At 50.8% G+C, this 25,033-nt stretch overlaps 2 protein-coding genes across 4 annotated transcripts in view; one reads left to right on the forward strand and one right to left on the reverse strand.

Annotated features, from left to right (window-relative positions):
- The window catches only part of TMEM143 (transmembrane protein 143), a 34,484-nt gene extending 18,904 nt beyond the window's left edge, over positions 1-15,580 (forward strand). The window contains exons 5-8 of the mRNA XM_004381839.3: positions 478-608; positions 7,995-8,274; positions 13,559-13,748; positions 14,494-15,580. Coding sequence (XP_004381896.3) covers positions 478-608; positions 7,995-8,274; positions 13,559-13,748; positions 14,494-14,708 — 816 coding nt within the window. The 3' untranslated portion in view covers positions 14,709-15,580. The remainder of the gene's footprint in view (positions 1-477; positions 609-7,994; positions 8,275-13,558; positions 13,749-14,493) is intronic.
- Positions 15,581-16,722: 1,142 nt separating this feature from the next.
- On the reverse strand, positions 16,723-21,289 carry EMP3 (epithelial membrane protein 3 (MAM blood group)). Of its 3 annotated transcripts, none has more exons than XM_023736293.1 (5): positions 21,164-21,289; positions 19,821-19,917; positions 19,465-19,567; positions 18,381-18,521; positions 16,723-16,984 (listed from the first exon to the last, which is right to left on the reverse strand). In XM_023736293.1, the coding sequence occupies exons 2-5, from the start codon at positions 19,896-19,898 to the stop codon at positions 16,815-16,817; spliced, it is 492 nt and encodes a 163-aa protein (XP_023592061.1). In that variant the 5' UTR covers positions 19,899-19,917; positions 21,164-21,289; the 3' UTR covers positions 16,723-16,814. The 3 variants fall into 3 exon arrangements, with proteins under 3 accessions (XP_023592061.1, XP_023592060.1, XP_023592058.1); XM_023736292.1 differs by lacking the exon at positions 21,164-21,289 and adding an exon at positions 21,013-21,145; XM_023736290.1 differs by lacking the exon at positions 21,164-21,289 and adding an exon at positions 21,013-21,125 and having other exon boundaries at positions 19,821-20,019.
- Positions 21,290-25,033: the final 3,744 nt, after the last annotated feature.

Genomic DNA, 25,033 nt, shown 5'->3' on the forward strand with positions numbered 1-25,033 from the left:
ATTACCAGAGGCTGTGGGGGGTGGGGGGAAGGGGAATGAGGAGCTATTGCTTAATGGGTAGAGTTTCTGTTTGGGGTGATAAAAATTTTGGAAATGAATAGTGGTGATGGTTGCACAACATGGTGAATTAATGTCACTGAATTGGCCGTGTAAAAATAGCTGAAATGGCAGATGTTTTGTTATATATATTTTACCACAATAAAGTTAAAAAAAGAAGTTACAAAAAAATTCAGTGGTATCTTAGAAATATAGTAATTAAGGTGACTTGGTGCTGTGAGTGGCACTGTCTTAGATGGGGTGTTCTTGTGCAGTATACAACATGAACAACCATACATGGCTGCCCTGCCTAAACGTTGCATGCTGGTAAGCCTGGGGAAAGGAGAAAGTCATTGGAGGGAGGGTCAGCTCATTCCAGCATCCTGTCCTCACATCCCAGCCCATGTTCAGCCACTTTGCCTCCTTCATCCCCCTTGGCAGGTGACAATAAATTTGGATCAGTACGTCTACATGCATTTCTGGGCCCTGGGCCAGCGAGTCGGGCAGATGCCACAGAAGTCCAGTGTGGGCTCCAAGCGTGGCTTCTTCACCAGGTCACCCCCCGCAGAGAGGTGAGGCGGCTCTTGTTCCTCGGTTGTGTTGAAAGGGAGCAAGTTTAGAGTCAAAAGGGGACAGACAGGTCAGTGTTTGGGAGTGGGCATCTGGGGCTCTGGTGGGAAGTTGAGAAAGGGAGGAGGTGAATCATGAAAATGCTGCCTTTTCTTCCCAAGGGAAGGAGAACTACTATTCCTTGGGGAAGAGAAAGAGTAAGCACTGTTCTCCCATTTTCCAGATGAGGAAAACTGAGGCTCAGAGAGGGAAGGCCACATTCTGCAGAAATGGTGCAGCCAGGCCTCCGATGAACAGCTGGTTTTTGACTGAGGATACTCAAGTACAGGCTAGGGTTGTCAGGTCTTTTCTCCTGTGATGCTGCTGGGTGGGTTTGAACCAGGACTTGGAACACTTGCATTTCTAACAAGTTCCCAGATGATGCTAATGCTGCTGGTTAGGGACTAATTCTGAGAACCACCAGTAGAGCAGTGGTTCTCAAAATTTATCATACATAAGAATCACCTGGAAATCTTGTTAAACTGTAGTTGATTCAGTATATCTGAAGTGGAGATGCAAATTCTCAGCAGGGATTCTAACTGGGACAAACCGGTTCGAAGCCTTGGTTTGAACCACCAACACTTCCACTAGCAGTGGAGCACTTAACTGTTGTGCCACCAAGGCTCCTTTACTTAATAATAGTGGGAAAAAAATATCAGAACTAAGCTAAGAATTAAGGCAAACCAGATCCTTTTATAGTCAACCAGTGGGCCTGTAAATTACCCAACCCTTCTGGAAATGAGTTTATCAAAATGTTGTTGTTAGTTGCCATTGAGTTGACTCCAATTCATGGTAACTCCATGTGTGCAGAATAGAACTGTGCGCCAAAGAGTTTTCAAGGCTGTTACCTTTCGGAAGCAGATCACGAGACCTGTCTTCCAAGATGTCTCTGAGTCAGTTCGAACCACCGACCTTTCGGCTAGTAGTCAAGCACTTAACCATTTGTGCCACCCAAAACCCATTACTGTCAAGTCGATTCTGACTCATAGCACCCATATAGGACAGAGTAGAACTGCCGATAGGATTTCCAGGGCTATAATTTTTACCTAAGCAGACTGTGACATCTTTCTCCCATGGAGCAGCTGGTGGGTTCAAAATGCAGACCTTTCGGTTAGCTGCTGAGTGCTTAACCACTGAGCCACCAGGGCTCCTTTTTGTTAGGTGCCATCAAGTCGGTTATGACTATAGGAACCTACATACAACAGAAAAACACTGCCCAGTCCTGTGCCATCCTCATCAATCATTGCAATGGTTGAGCCCATTATTGCTGCCACTGTCTCAATCCATCTTGTCAAGGGTCTTCCTCTTTTTCTCTGACCCTCTACTTTACCAAGGATAATATCCTTCTCCAGAGACTGATCCCTCCTGATAAAATGTCCAAAGTACATAAGATGAAGTCTTGCCATCCTTGCTTCCATGGAGCACTGGCTGTATTTCTTCCAAAACAGCCTTGTTTGTTCTTCTGTCAGTCCATGGTATATTCAGTGTTCTTCACCACCAACACCATAATTCAAAGGCATCAATTCTTCTTCAGTCTTCCTTATTCACTGTCCAGCTTTTGCATGCACATGAGGCGACTGAAAATATCATGGTTTGAGTGAGGCACACCTTAGTCCTCAAAGTGACATCTTTGCTTTTTAACACTTGAAAGAGGTCAGATTTGCTCAATGCAATACATCATTTGATTTCTTGACTGCCGCTTCCATGGTGTTCATTGTGGATCCAAGTAGAATGAAATCCTTAACAACGTCAGTCTTTTCTCCGTTTATCATGATGTTGTTTATTGGTCTAGTTGTGAAGATTTTTGTTTTATGTTGATGTGTAATCCATACTGAAGGTTGTAGTCTTTGATCTTCATCAGTAAGTGCTTCAAGTCCTCTTCTTTTTCAGCAAGCAAGGTTGTGCTATCTGCATGTCTCAGGTTGTTAATGAGTCTTCCACCAATCCTGATGCCACACTCTTCTTCGTATAGTCCAGCTTCTCAGATTATTTGCTCAGCATACAGATTTAATAAGTATGATGAAAGAATACACCCTGACGCACACCTTTCCTGATTTTAAGCCACGCAGTATCCCCTTGTTCTGTTCAAACAACTGCCTCTTGGTCTATGTACAGGTTCTGCATGAGCACAATTAAGTGTTCTGGAATTCCCATTCTTCTCAATGTTATCCATAATTTGTTATGATCCACACATTCGAATGTCTTTGCATAGTCAATAAAACACAGGTAAACATCTTTCTGGTACTCTGCTTTTAGCCAAGATCCATCTGACATCAACAGTGATATCATTCGTTCCATGTCCTCTTCTGAATCCAGCTTGAATTTCTAGCAGTTCCCTGTTGATGTACTGCTGCAGCGTTTTTGAATGATCTTTAGCAAAATTTTACCTGTATGTGATATTAATAACATTGTTCAATAATTTCCACAATCTGTTGGGTCACCTTTCTTTGGAATGGGTACAAATATGGATCTCTTCCAGTCAGTTGTCAGGTAGCTGTCTTCCAAATTTCTTGGCATAGACTAGTGAGGACCTCCAGCACTGCCTCTGTTTGTTGAAACATCTCAGTTGGCATTCTGTCAATTCCTGGAGCCTTGTTTTTCAACAATGTGCAGCTTGGACTTCTTCCTTCAGTATTGTTGGTTCTTGATCATATGCTACCTCCTGAAATGTTTGAACGTTGACCAATTCTTTTTGGTACAGTGACTCTGTGTATTCCTTCCATCTTCTTTTGATGCTTCCTGTGTTGTTCAATATTTCCCCTTCAGAACTGCAACTAGAGGCTTGAATTATTTCTTTAGTTATTTCAACTTGAGAAATGCCAAATGTGTTCTTCTCTTTTGGTTTCCTAACTCCAGGTCTTTGTGCATTTCATTATAATATTTTACTTTGTCTTCTCGGCTGCCCTTTGAAATGTTCTGCTCAGCTCTTTTACTTCATCAGTTCTTCCATTCGCTGTAGCTACTCTACATTCAACAGCAAGTTTTAGAATCTCTTCTGACATCCATTTTGGTCTTTTCTTTCTTTCCTGTCTTTTTAATGGCCTTTTGCTTTTTTCATGTATGATGTCCTTGATGTTATCACATAACTTGTCTGGTCTTTGGTCATTAGCATTCAGTGTGTCAAATCCATTCCTGAGATGGTCTCCAAAGTCAGGTGGGATATATTCAAGGTCATATTTTGGCTCTTGTAGACTTGTTTTAATTTTCTTCAGCTTTGACTTGAACTTGCATATGAGCAATTGATGGTCTGTTCTGTAGTTGACCCCTGGCTTTGGGGGACTCCTTTATCAAATATAGTCAGGAATAAAAAAACAAGCAAACAAACAAAAATTCATACCTCTTGAACCAGTAATTCCACTTTTAGGACTCTATTCGAAAGAAATACTTATACTCGCAGACTGTGTACTTAACACTGTCTCCTATGCTGGACTATATGTTCCACAGAGATAATGAACGACTCCTATCTTCTAATATCTCTAGAGCATAATAGTAGTCCCTGGCACTAGTAGGCACGCTGCAAATATATGTGAATTTGAAGTTGAAGATTAAACAACAGAATTTTATTCCGTTCTTAGTTATCATATGTGCAAAGTCAGAACCAAACTTTTGTTGTTGTTATGGGCCGTCAAGTCAGTTCCGACTCATAGCGACCCTATGTACAACAGAACGAAACACTGCTCTATCCTGCACCATCCTCACAATCGTTGTTATGCTTCAGTCCATCCTTGAAGGCCACTGTGTCAATCCATCTCATTGAATGTCTTCCTGTTTTTCACTGACCCTCTACTTTACCAAACATGATGTCTGTCTTAGTTATCTAGTGCTGCTATAACAGAAATACCACAACTGGATGGCTTTAACAAAGAGAAATTTGTTCTCTCACAGTTTAGGAGGCTAGAAGCCCAAATTCACAGTGCCAGCTCCAGGGGAAGGCTTTCTCTCTCTGTGGGCTCTGAGGGAAGGTCCTTGTCATCAAACTTCCCCTGTCCTAGGAGTTTCTCAGCACAAGGACCTTGGGTCCAAAGGACACACTCCCCTCCTGGTTCTGCATTCTTGGTAGTAGGAGGTCCCAATATCTCTCTGCTGGCTTCTCTCTTTTATATCTTGAAAGAGGTTGATTTAAGACACAACCTAATCTTGTAGATTGAGTCCTGCCTCATTAACATAACTGCTGCTAAACCCACTTCATTAACATCATAGAGGTAGGATTTACAACACAGGAAAATCACATCAGATGACAAGAAGGTGGACAATCATACAATCCTGGGATTCATGGACTAGCCAAGTTGACACACATTTTAGCGGGACATAATTCAATCCATGACATTCTACTCTTTGGCCCCCCAAAATTCATGTCCTTGTCACATGTAAAACACATTCATCCCATCATATCATAACAAAAGTCTTAAATCAACTCCAAGTCTAAAATCTCATCTTCTGCAAAATTCCTCTTTGTCTGTGAAATCTAGAATACAAGATATCTGCTTCCAAAGTACAATGGTGGAACAGGCACAAGCTAGACATTTCCATTACAAGTGGGAGAAATTGGAGGGCAAGAAGGGATAAGTGGCACCAAGCAATTCAGCAGAACACATTACATTAGCCCTGATGGCTTGAAAATAATCCTCTGTTCCCTGAGACCATTTAGGCAATGGCCCTGCCCTCCAGACTCTTGGTGTTGGCCACACTCTCTGGATTCTGGGTGGAGGCCCTTCGGCTCTGGGCTTCAGCTCTGCCTTCCAGGCCCACTGGAATGGCAACTCTGCTCCCTTGGCTTTGGGCAGCCCCATTCTCCTAGTCCATCTGAGTGGCCACTCCACCCTTTGAGACCTCAGAGGTCGTGGCCATATCCTTTGAGACTGAGGCAGCTCTGCTTCCTGTATTCCTTGTCTCTTCAGCTTCTGCTTCCTAGTTCCTTGGCCTCTTGGCCGCTTGAGTGTTGCCACCCGTGTCTGCCTTGCTGGGGCAAGTGTTTCAAAGCCCTATAGCTCCACTGATAAGTGCCTGGAGGCACCCCACGCCAGTAAACTCCAGCTGGAACGTCGTGCTCTGTGGGTTAGCTCCATCATTGTCTCGTGCTGGTCTCCAGTGTAACAGCTCTCCTCACTTCCTTCTGAGTCCTCACCAGAATTGTCTTTGACATTCATAATTCCACCAGCAGGCACTTTAAAACTCTTCTGGCCTCAATCCATTCACAGTTTCACAACTGCTTCCACCCCACTGTTCTGGTACCAAATTCTGTCTTAGGCTGGGTTCTCTAGAGAAGCAAAACCAGTAAAGCGTATAAATATATATATAGAAATTTATATCAAGGAAGTGGCTGTCATGGTTGTAGAGGCTGGAACATCCCAGGTCCGTGGGTCAGGATAGAGGCTTCTCTTGATTCACGTAGCCACAGGAGCTGGTGAACCCAAGATTGGCAGGTCAGAGAGCAGGGCTCTTGCTCACAGGCTGCAAAGATCAATGAGTCCCAAGATCAGCGGGCAAGATCACAGGTAAGCTGCTAGCTCAAGTCCCTAGAACCAGAGGTCAGCTGCAGGACCCAGTGCGAGCAAAAAGCCCCCAAGCCTTGCCAGAACGTCTGCTTATATTCAGTGCAGGCCACAAGCCCAAGGAAGTTCCCTATCAACTGATTGGCTACTCACAGCAGATCCCATCATGGGGGTATCACATATCAAATCTCAACAGGGAAGTGATCGCGTTATATGACTGCCAAAACACTGAGAATCATGGCACAGCCAAGTTGACACACAATCTTAATCATCACAGTGTCCTTCTCCGGGGGCTGGTCCCTCCTGATAACATGTCCAAAGTAAGTGAGATGAAGTCTCACCATCCTTGCTTCTAAAGAGCATTCTGGCTATACTTCTTTCAAGATAGATTTGTTCGTTCTTTTGGCTGTCCATGGTATATTCAATATTCTTCGCCAACACCATCATACAAAGGCATCAATTCTTCGGTCTTCCTTATTCGTTGTCCTGCTTTCGCATGCATATGAGGTGATTGAAAACACCATGGTTTGATCAGGCACACCTTAGTCCTTGAAGTGACATCTTTGCTTTTTAATACTTTGAAGAGATCTTTTGCAGCAGATTTGCACAATGCGATGGGTCATTTGATTTCCTGATTGCTACTTCCATGGGTGTTGATTGTGGATCCAAGTAAAATGAAACCCTTGACAAGTTCAATCTTCGTTTATCATAATGTTGCTTATTGGTCCACTTGTGAGAATTTTTGTTTTCTTTATGTTGAGGTGTAATCCATACTGAAGGCTGTAGTCTTTGATCTTCAACAGTAAGTGCTTTAAGTCCTCTTCGCTTTCAGCAAGCAAGGTTGTGTCATCTGCATAATGCAAGTTGTTAATGAGTCTTCCTCCAATCCTAATGCCCTGTTCTTATTCATAACCAACATATGTGTCCAATAATCAGGGATTGCATTATTTAATTGATCCCCTGTGATTGGACACTTAACTTAGTTCTAATTTTTTTTCCCACCATTATTGAGTAAAGGGGCCCTGGTGGTGCAATGGTTAAGTGCTTGGCTGCTAACCAAAAGGTTGTGGTTCAAACCCACCCAGCTGCTCCACCAGAGAAAAACCTGGCAATCTGCTTCCACAAAGACTGTTGTTTGTTAGGTGCCATTGAACTGGTTCTGACTCATAGCGACTCTATGTACAACAGAATGAAACACTGCCTGGTACTGCGCCATCCTCACAATCATTGCAATGTTTCAGCCTGTAGTTACAGCCACTGTGTCAATCCATCTTGTTGAGGGTCTCCCTCTTTTTCACTGACCCTCTACTTTACCAAGCATGATGTCCTTCTCCACGCACTGGTCTTTCCTGATAACATGTCCAAAGTGTGAGATGTAGTCTCGCCATCCTTGCTTCTAAGGAGCACCCTGGCTGTACTTCCTGCCAGATAGATTCGTTCATTCTTCTGGCAACCCATGGTATGAGGCAGTTCTACTCTGTAACACACAGGGTTGCTATGAGTCGGAATCGACTTGAAGGCACCTGACAACAACAGTCCCTGGGTGGTGCAAACAGTTACCGAACTTGACCGCTAACTTAAAGGCTGGCTGTTTGAGTCCACCCAGAGGTACCTGGAACAAAGGCCTGTTGATCTACTTCCGGAAAATCAGCCATTGAAAACCCTGTGGATCGCAGTTCTACTCTCTGGTAAACATGGGGTCACTGTGAGTTGGAACTGACTCAATGGCAACCAGCAATAACAATTATTAAGTATCCTTTTTAAATGGTGTGTAACTGCAGAGCCCGAGAGAATGTTCTGGACTGGAGGGGGCTGCCCAGGGCGGTCCTGACCCTGCTCTGTCTCTCTGCCTTTCAGGAGATACTTTAAGCGGGTAGTGCTGGCGGCCCGGACGAAGGGAGGGCACCTGGTGCTGAAGAGCTTCAAGGACACGCCACTGGAGGGCCTGGAGCAGCTGCTGCCTGAGCTGAAGGTGCGCACGTCAACCCTGCAGCGCGCCCTGCTCAACCTCATACTGATCGTTTCTGGGCTGGTGTTCTTTGTCAACGTGGGCATGGTGGTGGTCTCCGACCTCAAGGTGGGCACCTCACTGCTGCTGCTGTTCTTCGCTGTCTTCATGGGCCTGCGGGCCTCCAAGGTGAGTAGGCCGTCCCGCCATGGCCCTGTGACCCTCCTTCCTGGCATTCAGCCAGATGCTTAGGCCACTCAATATTTTTGTTTCTTTCATGCGTTATTCCTGCATCATGCTGTGCTTCATGTCCTTCCTCTTTCCTCCGTCCCTCCCTCCCTTCCTTTTAGCTTCCCTTCTTTCCTTCCTCTTTTCCTTCCTTCCGTCCCTCCTCCCTCCCTTCATTCTTTTTAGCTTCCCTCCCTTCCTTCCTTCTTCCCTCTCCATTCCTTTTAGCTTTCCTTCTTTTCTTCCTTCCTTCCTCCCTCCCTCCTTCCTTTTTCCCCCTCCTTCCCTCCCTTCCTTCCCAACCTCATTTACTCAACACAACCTTGAGCAGGTTTCTTAATCCCTTTGTGCCTCAGTTTCCTCATCTGGAAAATGGGGACAACAGTGAGATCCACTTCATAGGGTTGTTGTGAGGATTTAACGAGTGAATCTGTGAAAAGCAGGGGGCACAGTGCCTGGCATGTGGCTAGACATGAGAGTTAACAGCCATCACTGAGCGCCCTCTTTGAGAAGAAGCTAGGGATGTGGCGAAGGATGTGGGTTTTGGAGCAGACTGCCTGGGTTTGAATCTGTTGCTACCATCTTCTAGCTGTGTGACCTTGAGTGAGTTGTTTAACCTCTCTGCCTCAGCTCTCACATCTGGAATGCGGGAATGATTATACTACCTAACTCATAGGGTTGTTGTGGGGGTTAAATGAGTTAATATGTATATAGTGCTAAGAACAGAGCCTGGCACACAGGAAGGTATTACTATTCTTATTACTGATTGGACTGTTTGTTCCCTGGGCCTGGGCTTCCCCATCCTGGTAAGGTATTATTATCACCAGAGGAGCTGATCTATAAATGCAGCTTCCTGAGCCCCAGACCAAATGGACTGAATTGGAAACTCTGAGGCTGAGGCTCAGGCTCAGGAAACTGTATCTCTGACAAGCCCCTTCCTGATTCTGCTACATGTGGGTGCAGGACTGCCTCGTACAGTTATACAGGTTGTTGACCATACAAGGCTTCCTGGCACAAGGGGCAGGTAGGGGCTGATGCTCAACTTGTGCTCTGCTTGCCAAGGCAAGTGCCCTGTCTCAAGGCTGAGGGGCTGCCTTTTCCTGCCTCTCCCAAGGGTTGGCACTGGCCCCAGGAATGTGTGAGGCATCCGTTGTACCCGATCATCCACTTGCTGGTTCATTGCTTTTCAAGCTGTTTCCAGCCATCCCGGCAGGCTCTCGTAGGCAGCCTGGTAATAAATCCTGCAAACAGCCAGGCTGCACTGGCTGAGAGCCTGCTAGGATTCCCCAGCCAAGGAGAGCCCCCAGTGGCACCCAGGTGCATAAGCAGGGCTCCTATGTGCCGTCAAGTTGATTTCGACTCATGGTGACCCCATGTGACAGAGTAGAACTGCCCCATAGGGTTTCCAAGGCTGTAATCTTTATGGAAACAGACTGCCAGATCTTTCTCCCGTGGAATGTCTGGTGGGTTCAAACCGCCAACCTTTCAGTTAGCAGCTGAGCACTTAACCACTGTGCCAACAGGGCTCCTTCTTAGCAGGGCTAGGAGAGTAATTCCTGCTGGCCCTGGGTCTGAGGTGGTTCCCGGAGGAAGCAGGATTTGAGTGGGTTTGAGAGGGCAGCTTGAACCTGGCAGAGAAGGGAGCGGGTGCGCACAGCTTGGCTTATATAGGGGCCTGGAGTCTGGGGTGCAGGGTAGAAAGGTGAGGCCCCAGAGGGTGGTGAAAGCCTTAACTGCTGAGGTGAGGACCTGGACTCTATCCTCAGGGCAACAGGGAGCCATGAAGGGTTGTAAGCAGAGAGAGACTGTGGTGACCCTAGAGGACACATGGGAGGGGCTGAGAGAGAAGGCAGGGAGGCTGCCGGGAGTCCTAGCCCAGGGTGGACTGTCCCACCCTTAGTGGCCCTAGGGGCTGCAGGACCTCTCAGGCTCTGAGGGGCCCAGCTTAAAACCCAGCTCACTAGTTAATTTCCTGGTGTTGTTAAATATTTTCCACACCCCACCCCCACCCAACATGGGGCTGAGCCCCAGTCCTGCAACACGCGCCCTCCACGCTCCGTCCTAGCCTCCCCGCCCCACCCCTACTCCCACTCGTTTGCTCCCTGTGGCTCCCAGATCTGCCTCCACCACAAGTCCCTCTCCCAGTCCCCACACCGCTGTCCTCACCGGCTCCCTGGACTTGGGTGCCCAAGCCCTTCTTCCCACACTCACCTCCCCCACAGCCCCTTTCTCTTGCTAAGGTCCACCTCAGGATGGCTTCACTATCTGCTCCCAGCCGCTCAGAGCAGACACCCAGGAGGCCGATTTCTGTGCAGGGGTTAGGTCCCTCTTTCTTCCCCTCGAAGGTCTCATCCACTTCTGGGGCCTCCACAACCATCTCTACACCCTCTCCTAAATCAGCACCCCACACACAGCCTGGAGCAGCCACCCCGGAACAGCCCTCCCCGCCTCCGGGCCTCGCACCCACCACAGCCAGGCTGAGCACAGCATCTGCCCCAGGCTCCCTCTCTGTGGATAGCCCCGTTGGCCCCTTTCTCACTACCTAGACCCTGGGAGCTGCCCTTTCCCTGCCCCTCAACCCATCAGCCACCTTCGTGTTAGCCACCTTCATGTCCTTTCGGGCCCTCCTTGTCTCTGTGGCCGTGCCCCTGAGTCTCTGTGGCCATGCCCCAGTTCAGCCCCTAACCTCGGCTTCCTTCCCCGCCCTCCCAGCCTTTTCCCTGGCCTCTTGGCCTCCAGCTGGACCCCTCCCGCCCATACTCCACACAACCGCAGAGGTGGGGACAGAGTCTGCCTGGTGGCCTGGCCAGTGATTAGGTAGACAGTGCGGCTGCCCCAGATGGGAGGGGACTGCTGTGCTCAGTGTGGCCATGTTGAGTCTCTTAGGGACCGTCCAGGTAGCAGGTGATGGTCCCTCTTTCAGAGAGACATCTGGCTTCATCCATGTGCCACAGAGTGGCATGACCCACCCATCGAGTGAATGCGAATTTAACTCCACAGGCTTGGCAGAAGCAAACGCAAAACCCAGTGTGTTTTCATACTAGTTACTCCCTAACACGCACACGCGCAATTCCTCCATCTTGCCCTCAACCGAAGAAACAGCAATTGGTTCCAGTGCAGAGGTCTAAGCAAACTGTGCTGGGCTTGTACAAAGAGGTACCGTCCCCAGTAGCCATGTCATCTTTACCCATTCAGCGATTTTCAGGGGTTTGTTGACTTCACAGGAGCCCTGGTGGCGCAGTGGTTAAGAGCTAATCGAAAGGTTGGCTGTTCGACCGGCCAGTTGGCAGCAGAAAGCTGTGGCAGTCTGCTCCCGTAAAGATTATTCATTGCCCTCAAGTCGGTCGCAACTCATAGTGACCGTATAGGACAGAGTAGAACTGTCCCATAGGGATTCCAAGGCTATAATTTTTATGGAAGCAGGGTGCTACAACTTTCTCCCATGGAGCAGCTGGTGGATTCAAACCACAGACCTTTTGGTTAGCAGCTGAATGCTTAACCACTGCGACACCAGGGATCCTTTCTGTAAAGAATCCAGCCTTGGAAACCCTGTGGGGCAGTTCAACTCTATCCTATACGGTTGCTAGAAGTCGGAATCTGCTCAAGGCAACTGGTTTGGCTTTTTGGATTGACTTGACAGGCATTTGGTCTTAGGCCTGTGGTGAGATAAGCAGTGCTTTGTGGGTAGACAACGGGTACTTTAAAAAGAGGCACCCACCACAGGGTGCGGAGGAATACTCAGTAATAGCTAGCGTTTGTTAAGTGCTTGTTATGGATTGTCCAAAGTGCTTTATTAACTATATATTAACTTCCTGAAAGGAGCCCTGGTGGCACAACAGGTAAGTGCTCCGTTGCTAACTGAAAAGTTAGCAGTTTGAACCCACCCAGCAGTGCCGTGTCAGAAAGACCTGGCGATCTGCTCTGTAAGAATTACTGCCTAGGAAACCCTATGGGGCAGTTCTACTCTGTCCCATGGGGTTGCTATGAGTTGGAATCGACTGGACAGCACCTAACAACAAAAACTTCCTGAACCCTCCCCGTTATGAACCCTGTTTTACAGACAGTGCTACATAAGGAGTTAGCTTCTTAGCCACGGGCCCACTGCTGGAAGGGGGCAGAGAGGGAACTGGCACCCAAGCTTGCCAGCTGCATAGTGAGCCCATTTTGTGGATGAATGGAGGAATCCAGGCAGAGATTTATAATATGACCCTCAGAGAGCACCGGTGGGCTCTCACTTTCCCTCCTTGGGGACACCAGTGATGGGAAAGGGGGTCCAGGAAGCCAAGGGGACAGGGGAGGAAGGAGGCAGTCAACGGACAGCTGAGCTCCAGACCTGCACCCCCTCCCCCCATATTTCTTCTTCCATGAAAGAAGTTCTGTGTCTGTTTTCAGTTGCCCCTTCCCTTCTCTTTACAATATAATATTTTAAAACTTTTTAATTATAGGAAAGTTCAAATAAATACAGAAGCAGAGAGAACAAACAGCATGATGGACTCCCCTGTACCCAGCATACAGCTTCAACAATTAGCAATGATCACCAAAGATCCAAAGATTCCCCCCCTCCCAAAGACTGAATTATTTTGAAGCAAATCCTAGATATAACATCTGGAAATATACTTTATTTAATATACCTCTAAAAGATTTTTTTTTTTTTGGAAAAAAGCTACCTTCCAGTCAATACCGACTCATGGTGACCCCATGTGTTAGAGTAGAACTGCCCCATAGGGTTTTCTTGGCTGTAAACCGTAACCTTCACAGGAGCAGATCACCATGGCCTTTCTTTCGCCGTGCTGCTGGGTGGGTTTGGACCACCAACCTTTAGGTTAGTAGCCTGGAAACCGAGAGCAAACCATTTGCGCCATCCAGGGGATTTTAAAAATTATGGTAATAAAAAGGTCTAAAGCTAAAGATGTTATCTCTGGAAACCCTTGAACAAATCCATTCACATGATGAAGGAACCAGGGCAGCGATTTCTAAAAACTGTAGTCTTCCCACCAAGGTGCTGCTGGCCACGGAGTCACTGGGGCAAGAACCTGTGTATTACAATACATATCTCCAGGGCCCGAGCCCTGGAACCCCGAACCATCGCCCCTCCCCATGAGTCCGCAGGAAGGATCGCGCCAGCTTGAGTGGCTGAGAGGTGTGTGTGTGTATGGGCGGGGGCGTGGGGCCGAGCACCCCCTGACCCGGCCCTGCCCTCCCCGGTCTCCGAGCTGAGCCTGCGCGACCGCTGTCCCGCCTGCAGATGTTCGGGCAGCGGCGCAGCGCGCAGGCGCTGGAGCTGGCGCACATGCTGTACTACCGCAGCACGTCCAACAACTCGGAGCTGCTCACCGCCCTGACCTTGCGCGCGCAGGACGAGCACGCCAAGGAGGCGCTGCTGGCGCGCAGCTTCCTGGCACGGCTGCCGGGTGGCGCGAGCCGCCCGCCCCAAGGTAAGAAGCGGCTCTGGTACCCCGCCTAGGTGGCCCTGACCCCAGAGGCACCGCCCCATATAATCGCAGCCCCGCCCCCAAGAGGCCGCGCCCCGTATATCGAGGCTCCGCCCTTTAAAGGGACCGCCGCCATCGCGGCCAGGGGTATCCCGCCACGCCCCTTCGCAGCCCGCTTCCTAGGTGGCTCCGCCCCCGAGAGGCCCCGCCTCGCCCGCCTAGACGAGCGCAGCGGGGTCCCTACAGGGCCGAGGCTCCACTACTCAGTCCGAAGTGCCACTGTCTCTGTGAGACACCACCCCCGCGCTGCCCGCTTACCCCATCGCTAAGCTCCCACTGGGGAACCTGACCGATTTCCGAGGTGGCCACGCCCCTCAGCAGACGGGACCCCTGAACCCAAATTTCGACGTGACGGACTCCGGTCGTATCATGCTCCTTCTCCTTCCGGTACGTGAGCCTGCGCCCCTTCCTGTGGGGACCCCAGACCCCTGTCTCTACTGGAGCCTGCTCTCTTCCCTGAACAGAAATCCCTAGCCTCTCCCCAGAGGAGAACTGCGGAGCCGAGCCTCCTGGCCCCCGGGACTCGCCTAGGCCTTGTCACACTCCTCTCCAACTCTCAAGTGTATCCCCCGGCTTCTCCCACACCCGAGCCCCTCGGATGACCTGTCCTGCACCCCTCCCCTTGTCCCCTTCCTGTCCTTCCCGTCCCAGGATGACCTACTCACAACACCTGTCTCTCCCCCCACAGAGACGTCCAAGTGGCTCCAGTCGGAGGTGGAGAGCTGGCTCCTGACTCAGTCAGGCTGCGAGGTGACCTTTAACGGAGCTCGGGCCCTGGCCCACCTGCAAGCCCTGACCCCCAGCATCGGGCTCTATCCTCCCCCGGGTTTCCCCAAACTAGACCAGCTGACTTCAATCACTTCTGAGATCCCCCAGGCCACACCCCGCAGTGACAACCCCTAACAGCAACCTTCCTGCTCAGACTCGCTTACCCACTTGGCTAGGCACTAAGCCTCGCCTCATCTACAAGCTGTCGATCACAGCCACTACGCTTTGCCACGCCCCAACTCCTAATTTCTGAGGCGATCATTTTAGCCAGAGGGTCAAACAGAGCAGACAATCAAGGCAGCCCACAGTTGCTAGGCTTCTGATGAACAGTCAGTCAAAGCTAGTTCTGCTTCTATTCCATTGCTTAGTCTCTCCTCCACCTTAAACTGGGTGGTTTGGCTAGGGGATAGGGGGAAGGTGGTGCCAGCCAATCACTGCCGTCCCGCTCTGTCTTTTCTAAACCACCAGGCACAGTAAAACTGTGCTGTCCAGAGTCTACATATCACTGTCTTTTTAGCCTGCTCTCGGCAAACTGCCAGTCATGTGTACTAAGCCAGGCCCCAGCCAGCAGCCAATGAGAGCCGTTTAGCCCTGTCCCCTGGCAAACCACCAGTGACAGCTGCTGGGCACTATCAACCTCGGGTAGCCAGTTGTTGCTGCTCAGAAGCAACCAATCAGAATTTCTAAAGGAAACTCGATCTTCATATCAATTGCTGCGTTGTATATGGCGGGCCATCTGGTCAGCTGCTGATCACCTCCTCCAGGTTGAAGGGGTTGGGAGCCGTGTGCCTGGCAGAAAGCTGTGGGCCCAGAGGAACCAGACACATCTTTACTCCAAGACTCGCTCAGGCTCCCAACAACCTCAGGTGCCTTCCTGACCCTGTTACAGAAACTACCTCGGTCTGGATCTCCCCACTGCCGGAGGCCTGTGCAATATTTATGAGTCTATCAATTTCTCCACTATCCCTTCCCAAAGGAATAAATCATGTTTACTAAGTTTGGATGAATAGGGTGAGATGGATGGGGGTGGGCGGGGGGTGCTGTGGGACTTGAGGGATGGAAGGCATCTGAATCCTGGAAGGAAGAGACTCTGGGTCTTGGGGGGAAAGGGGGTGCTAATGCATGTGGGTGGATCTAGGCAGAGAAGCTGTCGTCCTCGAGGGAGGCTGGGTTCTTGGTTGGTGAGATAAAGACTGGCTGCGGGTCAGAGAAGAGAATCTCAGGAGAACCTGATTGCTGAGTAGAGGCCCTGGGTCCAATGAGCTGAGACAGGGTGGCTGTGTACGGTTGTGCAGGTTGGTCAGGGCACAAAGGCACAGCCAGGAGATGTTGTTAGGTGCCATAGCGACCCTATATGACAGAGTAAAACTGCCCCGTAGGGTTTCCTAGGCTATAATCTTTACAGGAGCAGATTGCTGGGTCTTTTCTTCTGAGGAGCCACTGGGTGAGTTCAAACCTCCAACCTTTCGGTCATCAGCCAAGCGCTTAACCGTTGCGCCACCAGGGCTGCTATGGGTAGGTGTAAAATCCAGTCTGTGCCCCATGCTCCAATGTGTTCTGCTATGGGCTGCATCAGCCAGGAAGAGGGATGTGCCTTCTACTTTGTAGTAAGGTGTCATGTGGACCAGAAGTAGCCTTTGGGGTCAGAAGCAGCCTTTGGGGAGAGGGGAGAAGAGTGAGGGAGGGAAACTGGGTTCCAAGAGGGAAAGGGAAAACTCTGTTCCTAGAAGAAAGGTCAGAAAGACAGGAAATAAAATAAAAAAAAGAGGACCAATACTCTAGAACAATACACACACCAAGCCTAGGTCCCAAAGAGAGAAACAGTGACAGACCCTTGTGCCAGAAGAGAGAACTGGGAACCAGGACTCCTGAGTTCTACTAGGGTTTGCTGGGCCTCAGGCTCCTGGTTCTTCCCCAGAAGCTCCTGGAGGTCTACCTTCAGGTGCGGGCGGGCTCATGGGTCCTGAGACGGAAGAGGCTTGGGTCTGTGGGAGCAGAAAGGCGGCTGGGGACCAGGACTCCTGTATCTGGCATTCTGAGGGCGAGTGGCTGGGGTGAGGAGGGCTCTCCCTGGCCCAGGCGCGGTCAGGAGCGAGCAGCCTGGGTGGCTAGAGGAGGGAGGAAGGAAGGAAAGAGGCAAAGTCAGGGCCCGTGGTTAGATGGTTTTATTTTCTGGAAGACAGTCGGGGACGGGGGCTTCGGGGTGCAGCGGAAGGGCCGGGAGCAGGCAACGCAGGGTGCTCACTCCCGCTTCCGCAGGTGGATGTAGATGATGCCGCTGGCCAGGGCAAGGGGGAAGGCCACCCAGGCCAGGGCAAAGCAGTAGCCGAAGCTGCCCCCAGGCGGGTGATGCTTCAGGATCTCCTTGGAGTGGATGGCATAGATCAGGGCTCCAGTGAATACTGCCACGCCTGCGCGGAGACGGAAACCACGGGTCACGGAGGGCCCTCAAGAAGACTACATTTCCCACCAGCCCCTGGGGCAAAGAAGCCAACAGAGGGAGTTGTATGTAGTACGCTCCGCCAGCGCAAGCACCGAGGCTAGTACAGAATGGCCTTGGACAATTTATTTAATTTCTATGGGTCCCCGTTTACTCATTCATAAAATGAGACCATTGTATTCATTCATCCACTCATGCCAATCACGCAAATAGTGAATTAATAAAACAAGCGGAACTTAGGAGGATAATGTTCCATAAACTGAGGACTACGGTTAACTGAAGGAGCCTTGATGGCACAGTGGTTAAGCACTTGGCTGCTAACTGAGAGGTCGGTGGTTTAAAGCTACCAGCTGCTCTGCGGGAGAAGATATGGCAGTCTGCTTTTGTAAAGATTTACAGCCTTGGAAACTATGGCGCAGCTCTACCCTGTCCTATAGGGTCGATATGAGTCAGAATTGATTGAAGGGCAGTGGGTTTGGGTTTTTTTTTTTTGGTTTATGAGTAACTGAGCCTTTTTCACCTGAAGTGAAAAAATGAAAAAGTACGCAGAACTCCCTGAAGTGTCTGGTACACAGTAGGTTCACAAGAAACAGCAGCTGGCTGCCATTAGAATGCCACTACTATGATGATTCAGAAATTTCTAGGTGGCGCAAATGGTCAAGGGCTCGACCACTAATGGAGAGACCAAGAGGTTGGTAGTTTGTAACCCACCCAGACGCGCCTTGGAAGAAAAGCCTGGTGATCTGCTTCCAAATGGTCCCTGCCTTGAAAAGCCTATGGAAAGCAGTTCTACACTGCACACATAGGGTCAACATAACTCAGAATTGACTTGATCCTTACCCGTTGTGGTCCAGTTGATTCTGACTCATAGTGACCCTATAGGACAGGGTAGAACTGCCCTGTAGAGTTTCCAAGGAGTGCCTGGTGGATTTGAACTGCCGAGCTTTTGGTTAGCAGCCATAGCACTTAACCACTATACCACCAGCTTTTCCACTGACTTGATGGCACCTGTTTTTTTTTTTTTTTTAGTTATCGTGATTCAGAGCTCTCTCTTGGTGTATTAATTAGCCCCCCACCCCATCTCTGGGACCCAGATTATTTGCCCACATCCCCTTCCCCAGCCCAGGCTCCTTGAAGTCTTACATGCCAGGTTCCCTGTGACTCAGGAGCCCATGCTTCAACCACCAATTAGTCACTGAAAACTACAACTCCCATCAGTTCCTCGGGCAGACAGGTGGCCCCTGGGGACATCTCAAGTGGTCCTTGGGCTGTTGGGGATTGTTTCCTTTCACTAGATGTCCATTCCAGGGCCCCAACATCCTGTCACATCCCCTCCCTTCCCCTCAGTTCCCGGGGTTAGTGCTTACTGGTGCAAAGCTGGCAGAAGCCAGTGGCATAGAAGAGCCCTCCTCGCCTCATGGTATAGAGCTGGAACATGAACAGGATGAAGGAGAGGCAGCAGAGGATGAGGGAGAGCACCATGAGGACCTGCACTGGCTTCAGCCAGCCTGCAGGAGGAGGAGACAGAGATGGAAATCACAGTGCGGTCCAAAGTTCCAGCTCTATTTGTACATTATTTGCCTATTCTCTCCCCTTACGCCCCTCTCCCATTTGGAGTCATAAGCCTTGGATACTTAGGTGTACCACTTACATTGACTTTGTATCCTATGACCTTGCTAAATTCCCTTATTAGTTCTAGCAGTTGCTTTGCAAATTCTTTACGATTTTCTACATAAAGAAACACATCCTCTGGGAATAGAGACAATTTTACTTCTTCCTTTTCAATCTTTATGCTTTTTATTTCTTTTCCTTGCCTTGTAGCACTGGCTACCTCCAGCACAATGTTGAATAGAAGGAGTGAGAGCAAAACATTTTTGTCTTGATCTTGGGGGAAAAGCGCTTACTTTTTCACTTACAATCTTAGATGGATGTGGCCCCATTTCTTTCCAATTCAGATGCATCGGCCTCCACCCCTTTAGAACCTTGGAAGGACTCAGCCCCACCCCTTTAGAACCTTGGAAGGACTCAGTTCCAACCCTTTAGAACCTTGGAAGGACTTAGTCTTACCCCTTTAAAACCTTAATGTAGCGCTAGCCCCACCTCCTTGGAACTTGGAGAAACTGATCCAGCCTTTCATTAGGAATACCCGTCTCCTCTTAGAACACTGGAAACGTAACTCCATCTTCTCAGAGTCTTGGAGGCTGCCTCCTCACTCCTTAAATCAATAGCATGTGATCCCCACCCTTTTTGAATCGTAAGGGGGGGTGGGCGCTTCAGCCCATCCCCTTTAGAGTCTGAGCGTATTGCCCACCATTATCCAGATGGGCGGAGCACGCATCGGCCTCACCTACTCAGCCCTGAGGCCTGAACTTGTCCACTCAAAATTTGAGGATTCCCAGTCCTTGGTCCCCAGAAACTAGCAGATCAGTCCCCACCCTCCTCGCCCCTCACCATTCTCGCTGACATTACTGCAGGTCCAAGCTTCGGTGCTGCTGTTCCATGTGCAGTCGTACCACAGATTCAGGGATTCCTTGCCGGGAAGAGTCCACCAGGACTGGGGTGGTCATAGAAAAGAGGGTGGGGTTAGGAAAGGAAAGTGGGTGGGGTCAGGGGCCCTGTGGGAGGGGTTAGGAAAAGGATGAAGTGAAGGGGAAAGGGTGGAACCAGGGAAAGCATGGATTTAGAAGGAAAAGGGGCGGGGTCAGAGGAAAGGGCAGATGCTAGGTAAAAGGGGGCGGGGCCAGAATGGATTTAGAGGAGGGTGGTCTGCGGGAGAGCCTGAGGACCTAGTGCTCCAAGTAGCTTACCTTGTCCAAAGTGGCCACGAAAAGCAGGATGAGGATGAGGATGTGAAGGGCCGAGACCACCAGCAGGAGGACGGACATAGCTGCAGGGGAGCCCTGGCTGGGGGGGAATCAGGAAGTGGAGTCCCCACTAGCGGAACAGGGACAGGTGAGACACCCGAATCCTACTGGTGCAGGAGGCTGGAGACCTGGACTCCTGGGTCTGAGGGAGGAAGGGTTGGGGGCTCGAATTCCTGGGTCTGAGGGAGGAGGGGGCTGAGGCTGAGGACTCCTGGGTCTGAGGAGGAGGGGGCTGGGGGTGGGGACTTCCGGGTCTGAGGGAGGAGGGGGCTGGAGCTGGGGACTCTTGGGTCTGAGGGAGGATGCGGCTGGATCTGGACTTCTGTGTCTGAGGGAGGAGGAGACTGCAGGGTTAGACTCCTGTGTTCCCCAGGGGCTGGAGAGAGGATCGACTCCTGGGGTCCCATATCGAGTAGGACTAGGCATGTTGACTCCTCTATCTCTTCAGAGCCCTGTCCCTGGGTGCATAGGGGCCAGCATATGAAAATTCAAGTTGACATCCTCCAGATTCATCAGGAGCTAGGGGCTGTCCCCAGGGAGCGGCATCCTTGACTCACCCCACTCCTCTCCTGGGGAGGGGGGTAAATGGGGTGGAGGGGGACCCAGTGACTCATCTGGTGACTCATTCCCCCTTCCACCGCCCCGCCCCGCCTGTAAGCACCAGGGAAACCCCAGCCCCTGGCTGTGCCCACTAAGTTCCCAGCCCCCCTGCTGCCAGACTGGAGCCTGCTGGGCGCCTGTGTCCTTGTGGGGAAAATGGACGGAGATCAATATTGGGGGGGAAGGAGGCCCAAGAAGAAGGAGCCAGCCTCCCATGACCCCTCAGTGTCCAAAAACAGGGGAGCCTGGAGGTTGTCAGGACTTGGGGTGTTCTCATGCAGAGTCCACAGGGGAGAGTGGAGAACCAGGGGGAAAAACCTGCAGGAAATTTTTCGGGGGGGCTCTTCTGGGACCCCCGAAAGCCTGCCAGGCCCCTCCCCTTCCCTTTCCCGCATCCACGCCCCAAGTGCTAAGAGATCACTTCTGAAATTCCAAGGATTTCCATGGGGCCCGGCCTAGCGGTGTCTTTCCCAGACTGCCGCACTCCCCAAGTCAAGAAAGAAATCTCAACCGGAATAACGGACTGGAAACTTACCGAGAGTCGCGGAAAGTCAGAGTCGGAGTCTAGTCCCTCGCTTGGGCCTCCTTGCCCCGCCCTTCGCCTCCCTCCTTCCACCCTCTGGAGGCCCCCGCCTCCTTCGCCGCTTGCCTCCCTCCCTCCCTGCTTGCCCTCCTCTCGGGCTCACCCTCTTCTCCCCTTCAATCTTGGAACCTTTGCTTGCTGTCTTTCTCCTTGTCTCTCCTTTTGCCTCGCCTCTCTTTCTCCTGTCCCTGTTCTCCCACTCTCCTGGTTTCTCTTACTCTGCTCCTCTCAATATATACTGACCCTCTTATACTCACCCTAGCCGCACCCAGCTGAGGTCTGCAGCCAGAGGGGAGGGTCCACACGCTCAGGTTCCTCCTTCTCCTGGCCCCCACCCACTGCCCGCAGACGGGTATCTCTGGGGTTCCCTCTCAGTGTGGAGATGAGAAATCCTCACAGGGAAGCTTTGGGGTGGAGCAGGCATGGGGGGCTGATTCTCAGGACTTCATGTCTTGGCCTGGGACTGGATGTCCGTTGTTTGACAGGGCTTGGGGCTGGATACTTGGAATGGAGGGGGGTTAGGGAAGGAGGCCGCATTCCGGAGGCTTGGAGTGGGCTGGGGGCTGGTGGAGTTGGTACCATGGTGGGGGGCGGGGGGTGGAGGTCAAACAAAAACCAAACCTCTTGCCGTTGAGTTGATTCCGACTCATGGTGACCCTATGTGTTACAGAGTAGAACTGCTCCATAGGGTTTTCTTGACTGTAAGGAAAGAGCCCTGGTGGCACAGTGGGTAAGCATTCTACTGCTAACCAAAAAGTTGGCAGTTCAAACCCACCAGCCGCTCAATGGGAGAAAGATGTGGCAGTCTGCTTCTGTAAGGATTTACAGCCTTGGGAACCCTATGGGACAGTTCTACTCTGTCATAGGGTCACTATGAGTCAGAATTGACTCAAGGCAATAGGTTTTTAATCTTTGTGGAAGTATATCACCAGGCCTTTCTTCCTCTGTGCTGCTGGGTGGGTTTGAACCACCCACCTTCAGGTTAGTAGTCAACCCTTTGCGCCACCCAGGGACCACTGGTAGGGACTACAGGGACGGAAAATGGAATATGTAAGACTCTGGAAGGCGGCAGGAATTGGAAGTTACGAATCTCAGTTCCATTATTTCCTGGCTGGGTGACCTCAAATCAATTATTTCACCTGTCTGAGAGCCTTGGTTTCCTAATCCGTGAAGCAGTTATAATAATGATAACACTGCCAATGATAGTAATACTCTAACAATGATTCTGACACTGTTATGAGTATTGAATAAGGTAATAATGGTGCACTACCGCACCTAAGGAAACCCTGGTGGTGTAGTGATTAAGAGTTATGGCTGCTAACCAAAAGGTTGGCAGTTCAAATCCACCAGGCACTCGGTGGAGACCGTATGGGGCAGTTCTACTCCGTCCTATAGGGTCGCTATGAGTTGGAATCACCTCGATGGCAATAGGTTTAGTTTTTTTTTTTTGTTTACCACACCTAACCCATTCCTTCCTTCCTCATTTATTGTACATCTACTGTGACCAGGAGTTTATAATGAACAAAGCCGATTATAATGTTATGATGGAGTTTACCTTCTAGTAGAGGGAGACAGATAATAAAGTGAAAACATACCAATGGACAGGATAAATTTCTGATCGTGATAAATTTGTTGCAGGAAATAAAATACGTGTGATGGAGATTATGATGGGGAGGGTGCTTTAAACAGGGTGATAAGGGGAGGCTTCTCCGAGGAGGTGACATTTGATCTGAGACCTGAAAACAAAAGTCATTTGAATGCTGGAGGGAAGAGGAAACAGCTAGTGCAAAGGCTCTTGAGAGAACAAGCTGGAGTTGTTGGGGGAACAGACAGAAGGCCAGTGTGGCTGGAGCTTCGGGAGCTAGAGGGAGTGGTGGGAAAGGAAATCAAAGGGGGCCCTTGAAGCCATGGGAGGAGTTTGGATTTTATTCTCAGTGCAGTGGGATGCCATTGGAACGTTTTAAACAGAAGAGTTATATGATCTCTGTAGTACCAGGGACTTAATGTTAATAATAATAATAATTATTTATTCTTTGGTTATTAATTTAGGATGGGGGGTGATGACTAGGTACCTAGGTCTCTTGCAAGGATTGGGTGCTGGGGACATGTCTACTGTGAAAAGTGAGGGACAGGGGACCAGGGGTCTGGGGTCCTGATATGGAATTGTGAGTGGGAAACATGAATCCTGGGTCCCTGCAAGGGGCCTGCATGATTGGATGTCGGGGTATCTGATGGCACCTGGAGGTGGGACTGAGAGAGTGTTGCTGGTCATCTGGGCTTCCTGGGGGGTAGAGGTGGAGGATGGGTAGTTCAGTGACTGGGCGAGTACCTGGGAGACTAAGAATCTGGGATACCAGTATATCCAGACTTGCAGAAATCAAATCCAAGCTGTTTTACTTATCATCTGTGTGATTTTGGGCAAGTTACTAATAACCTCTCTATGTCTCAGTTTCTTCATCTGTGAAATAAAGACGGTATCTGCATCACAGGGTGGTTCTTAGAAGAGCGCCTGGCACTCAGTAAGCATTGTGTGTGTTAGTTATGACCAGGCATCTGGGGTCCTGAGTGGATTCGGTACTGGGGGACCCTAGGTCAAGGGCTCTAGGATTCGGGGAAGGAGCAATTCTTGGGCCCATGGGGGAAGGCTAAAACTGGGAGTCCAAAATGAGGGGTGCCTGGAGATGGGGAATAGGTGGTCCCAAACTTCAGTCCCTGATAAGAACAGAGACTGGGGGTTTGAACTTTGACTCTCAAGGAGGTTAGAAGGTCTGGGTCACTGAGGGAAAAATTAGGGGCTAGAGGGTCATGTGTCCCGCATGGAGCGCAAGGAAGGGGGGATTGCACCTGGATTCTGGGAACAGTGGGGGAACCAGGGACTAGGGTAATGGTAACTTCAGCGGGGAGGTGGAGAATAGTAGGCTGGAGCACCTAATCAAGTTCCCTGAGTAAAATCAGCGCTAGACTTTGGTTCCCTGGGGTTACTAAGGGAGCCCTCCCAGTGAGACGCGAGTGGAACGGGAAGAGTCATGGGGCCCTAGGGCTGTGGCTTAATCTCCCCCTCCTGGGCCTCTAAGCGGTACTGAGCTCCCGCGGGCCGCTTCCTCCCACAGGAAACCGCAGGAGTCGGGCACACCCAGCCTGCAGGGAGCAACGCCCACCGCCAGCCGCCCCGGGAGGCCCACGTGGGCAGTGGCAGGCCGCTGGGGTGTGTGACCAGACGGGGGCGTGGAGGCGGCACGGAGCGCCCGAGCCCCGCCCACTCCAGCGTCTCAGTGCGAGGACCCCTTAAGCGGCCCAGCGTTTTTGGCGGGTTTGCTTGAGGCCGTTGGCCGCGCATGCGTAGTGAGGCGCTGCGAGGATCTGAGGCGGCGGTGAGCGCTCTCCCCTTCACAACTCCCGGCTTCGGCATTGCCTCCCTGCTAATGAATCCTCAAAATAACGTGGCCTTAATCAGCCTAAGACAGGCACCTCTCGGACCCCGTCCCGAAGGAACTCGACCTAGCTCCAAAGCCCTTCCAGCGCCTTCCGGACGTTTTCCCCGGAAACACACGGCCCGCCCCTCACAGTCTCGTGCTCCCCAGACTGACCATCCCGACCTCCCGCAAGCCCCATCTGGCCTGAGCCCTTCAAATGAACCCCGCCCACAAGGCCCCAGCCCCGCCCCTTAACGCCCCCCCAGCCCCGCCCCTCCCAGGCTCTCCCAGCCCCTCCCCTCATCGCCCACCTACGTCGCTCCTCACCTTCCTCCCAGCCCCGCCCCCCTAGAGCTTCCAAGTTAATCTGTTCGAGCCCCTTAGAGCCCCGCAGACCTTCCCCTCGCAGCTTCCCCCGCCTCCCCGCCCTCATCCTCTAACTCGCGGCCTCGGTCCCTCCCTGGCCGCTGTCCCCAGGCCTCATTGGCTCCTCATCTCCCCAGTAACCAGACCACAACAGTGAGCTCGGAGCACCAAAAACAAGTCAGGCATCCGGCAGG

Source organism: Trichechus manatus, unplaced genomic scaffold (assembly GCF_000243295.1).
Source record: "Trichechus manatus latirostris isolate Lorelei unplaced genomic scaffold, TriManLat1.0 scaffold00087, whole genome shotgun sequence".
Classification (NCBI taxonomy): Eukaryota; Metazoa; Chordata; class Mammalia; order Sirenia; family Trichechidae; genus Trichechus; species Trichechus manatus.

Coding starts and splice junctions, on each gene's coding strand:
- EMP3 (XM_023736293.1), bottom strand. CDS start 19,898: ATGTCCGTCCTCCTGCTGGTGGTCTCGGCCCTTCACATCCTCATCCTC. Junction 19,568..19,820: donor TCGTGGCCACTTTGGACAAG/GTAAGCTACTTG, acceptor TGACCACCCCAG/TCCTGGTGGACTCTTCCCGG. Junction 16,985..18,380: donor CTTCTGCCAGCTTTGCACCA/GTAAGCACTAAC, acceptor GTCTCCGCGCAG/GCGTGGCAGTATTCACTGGA.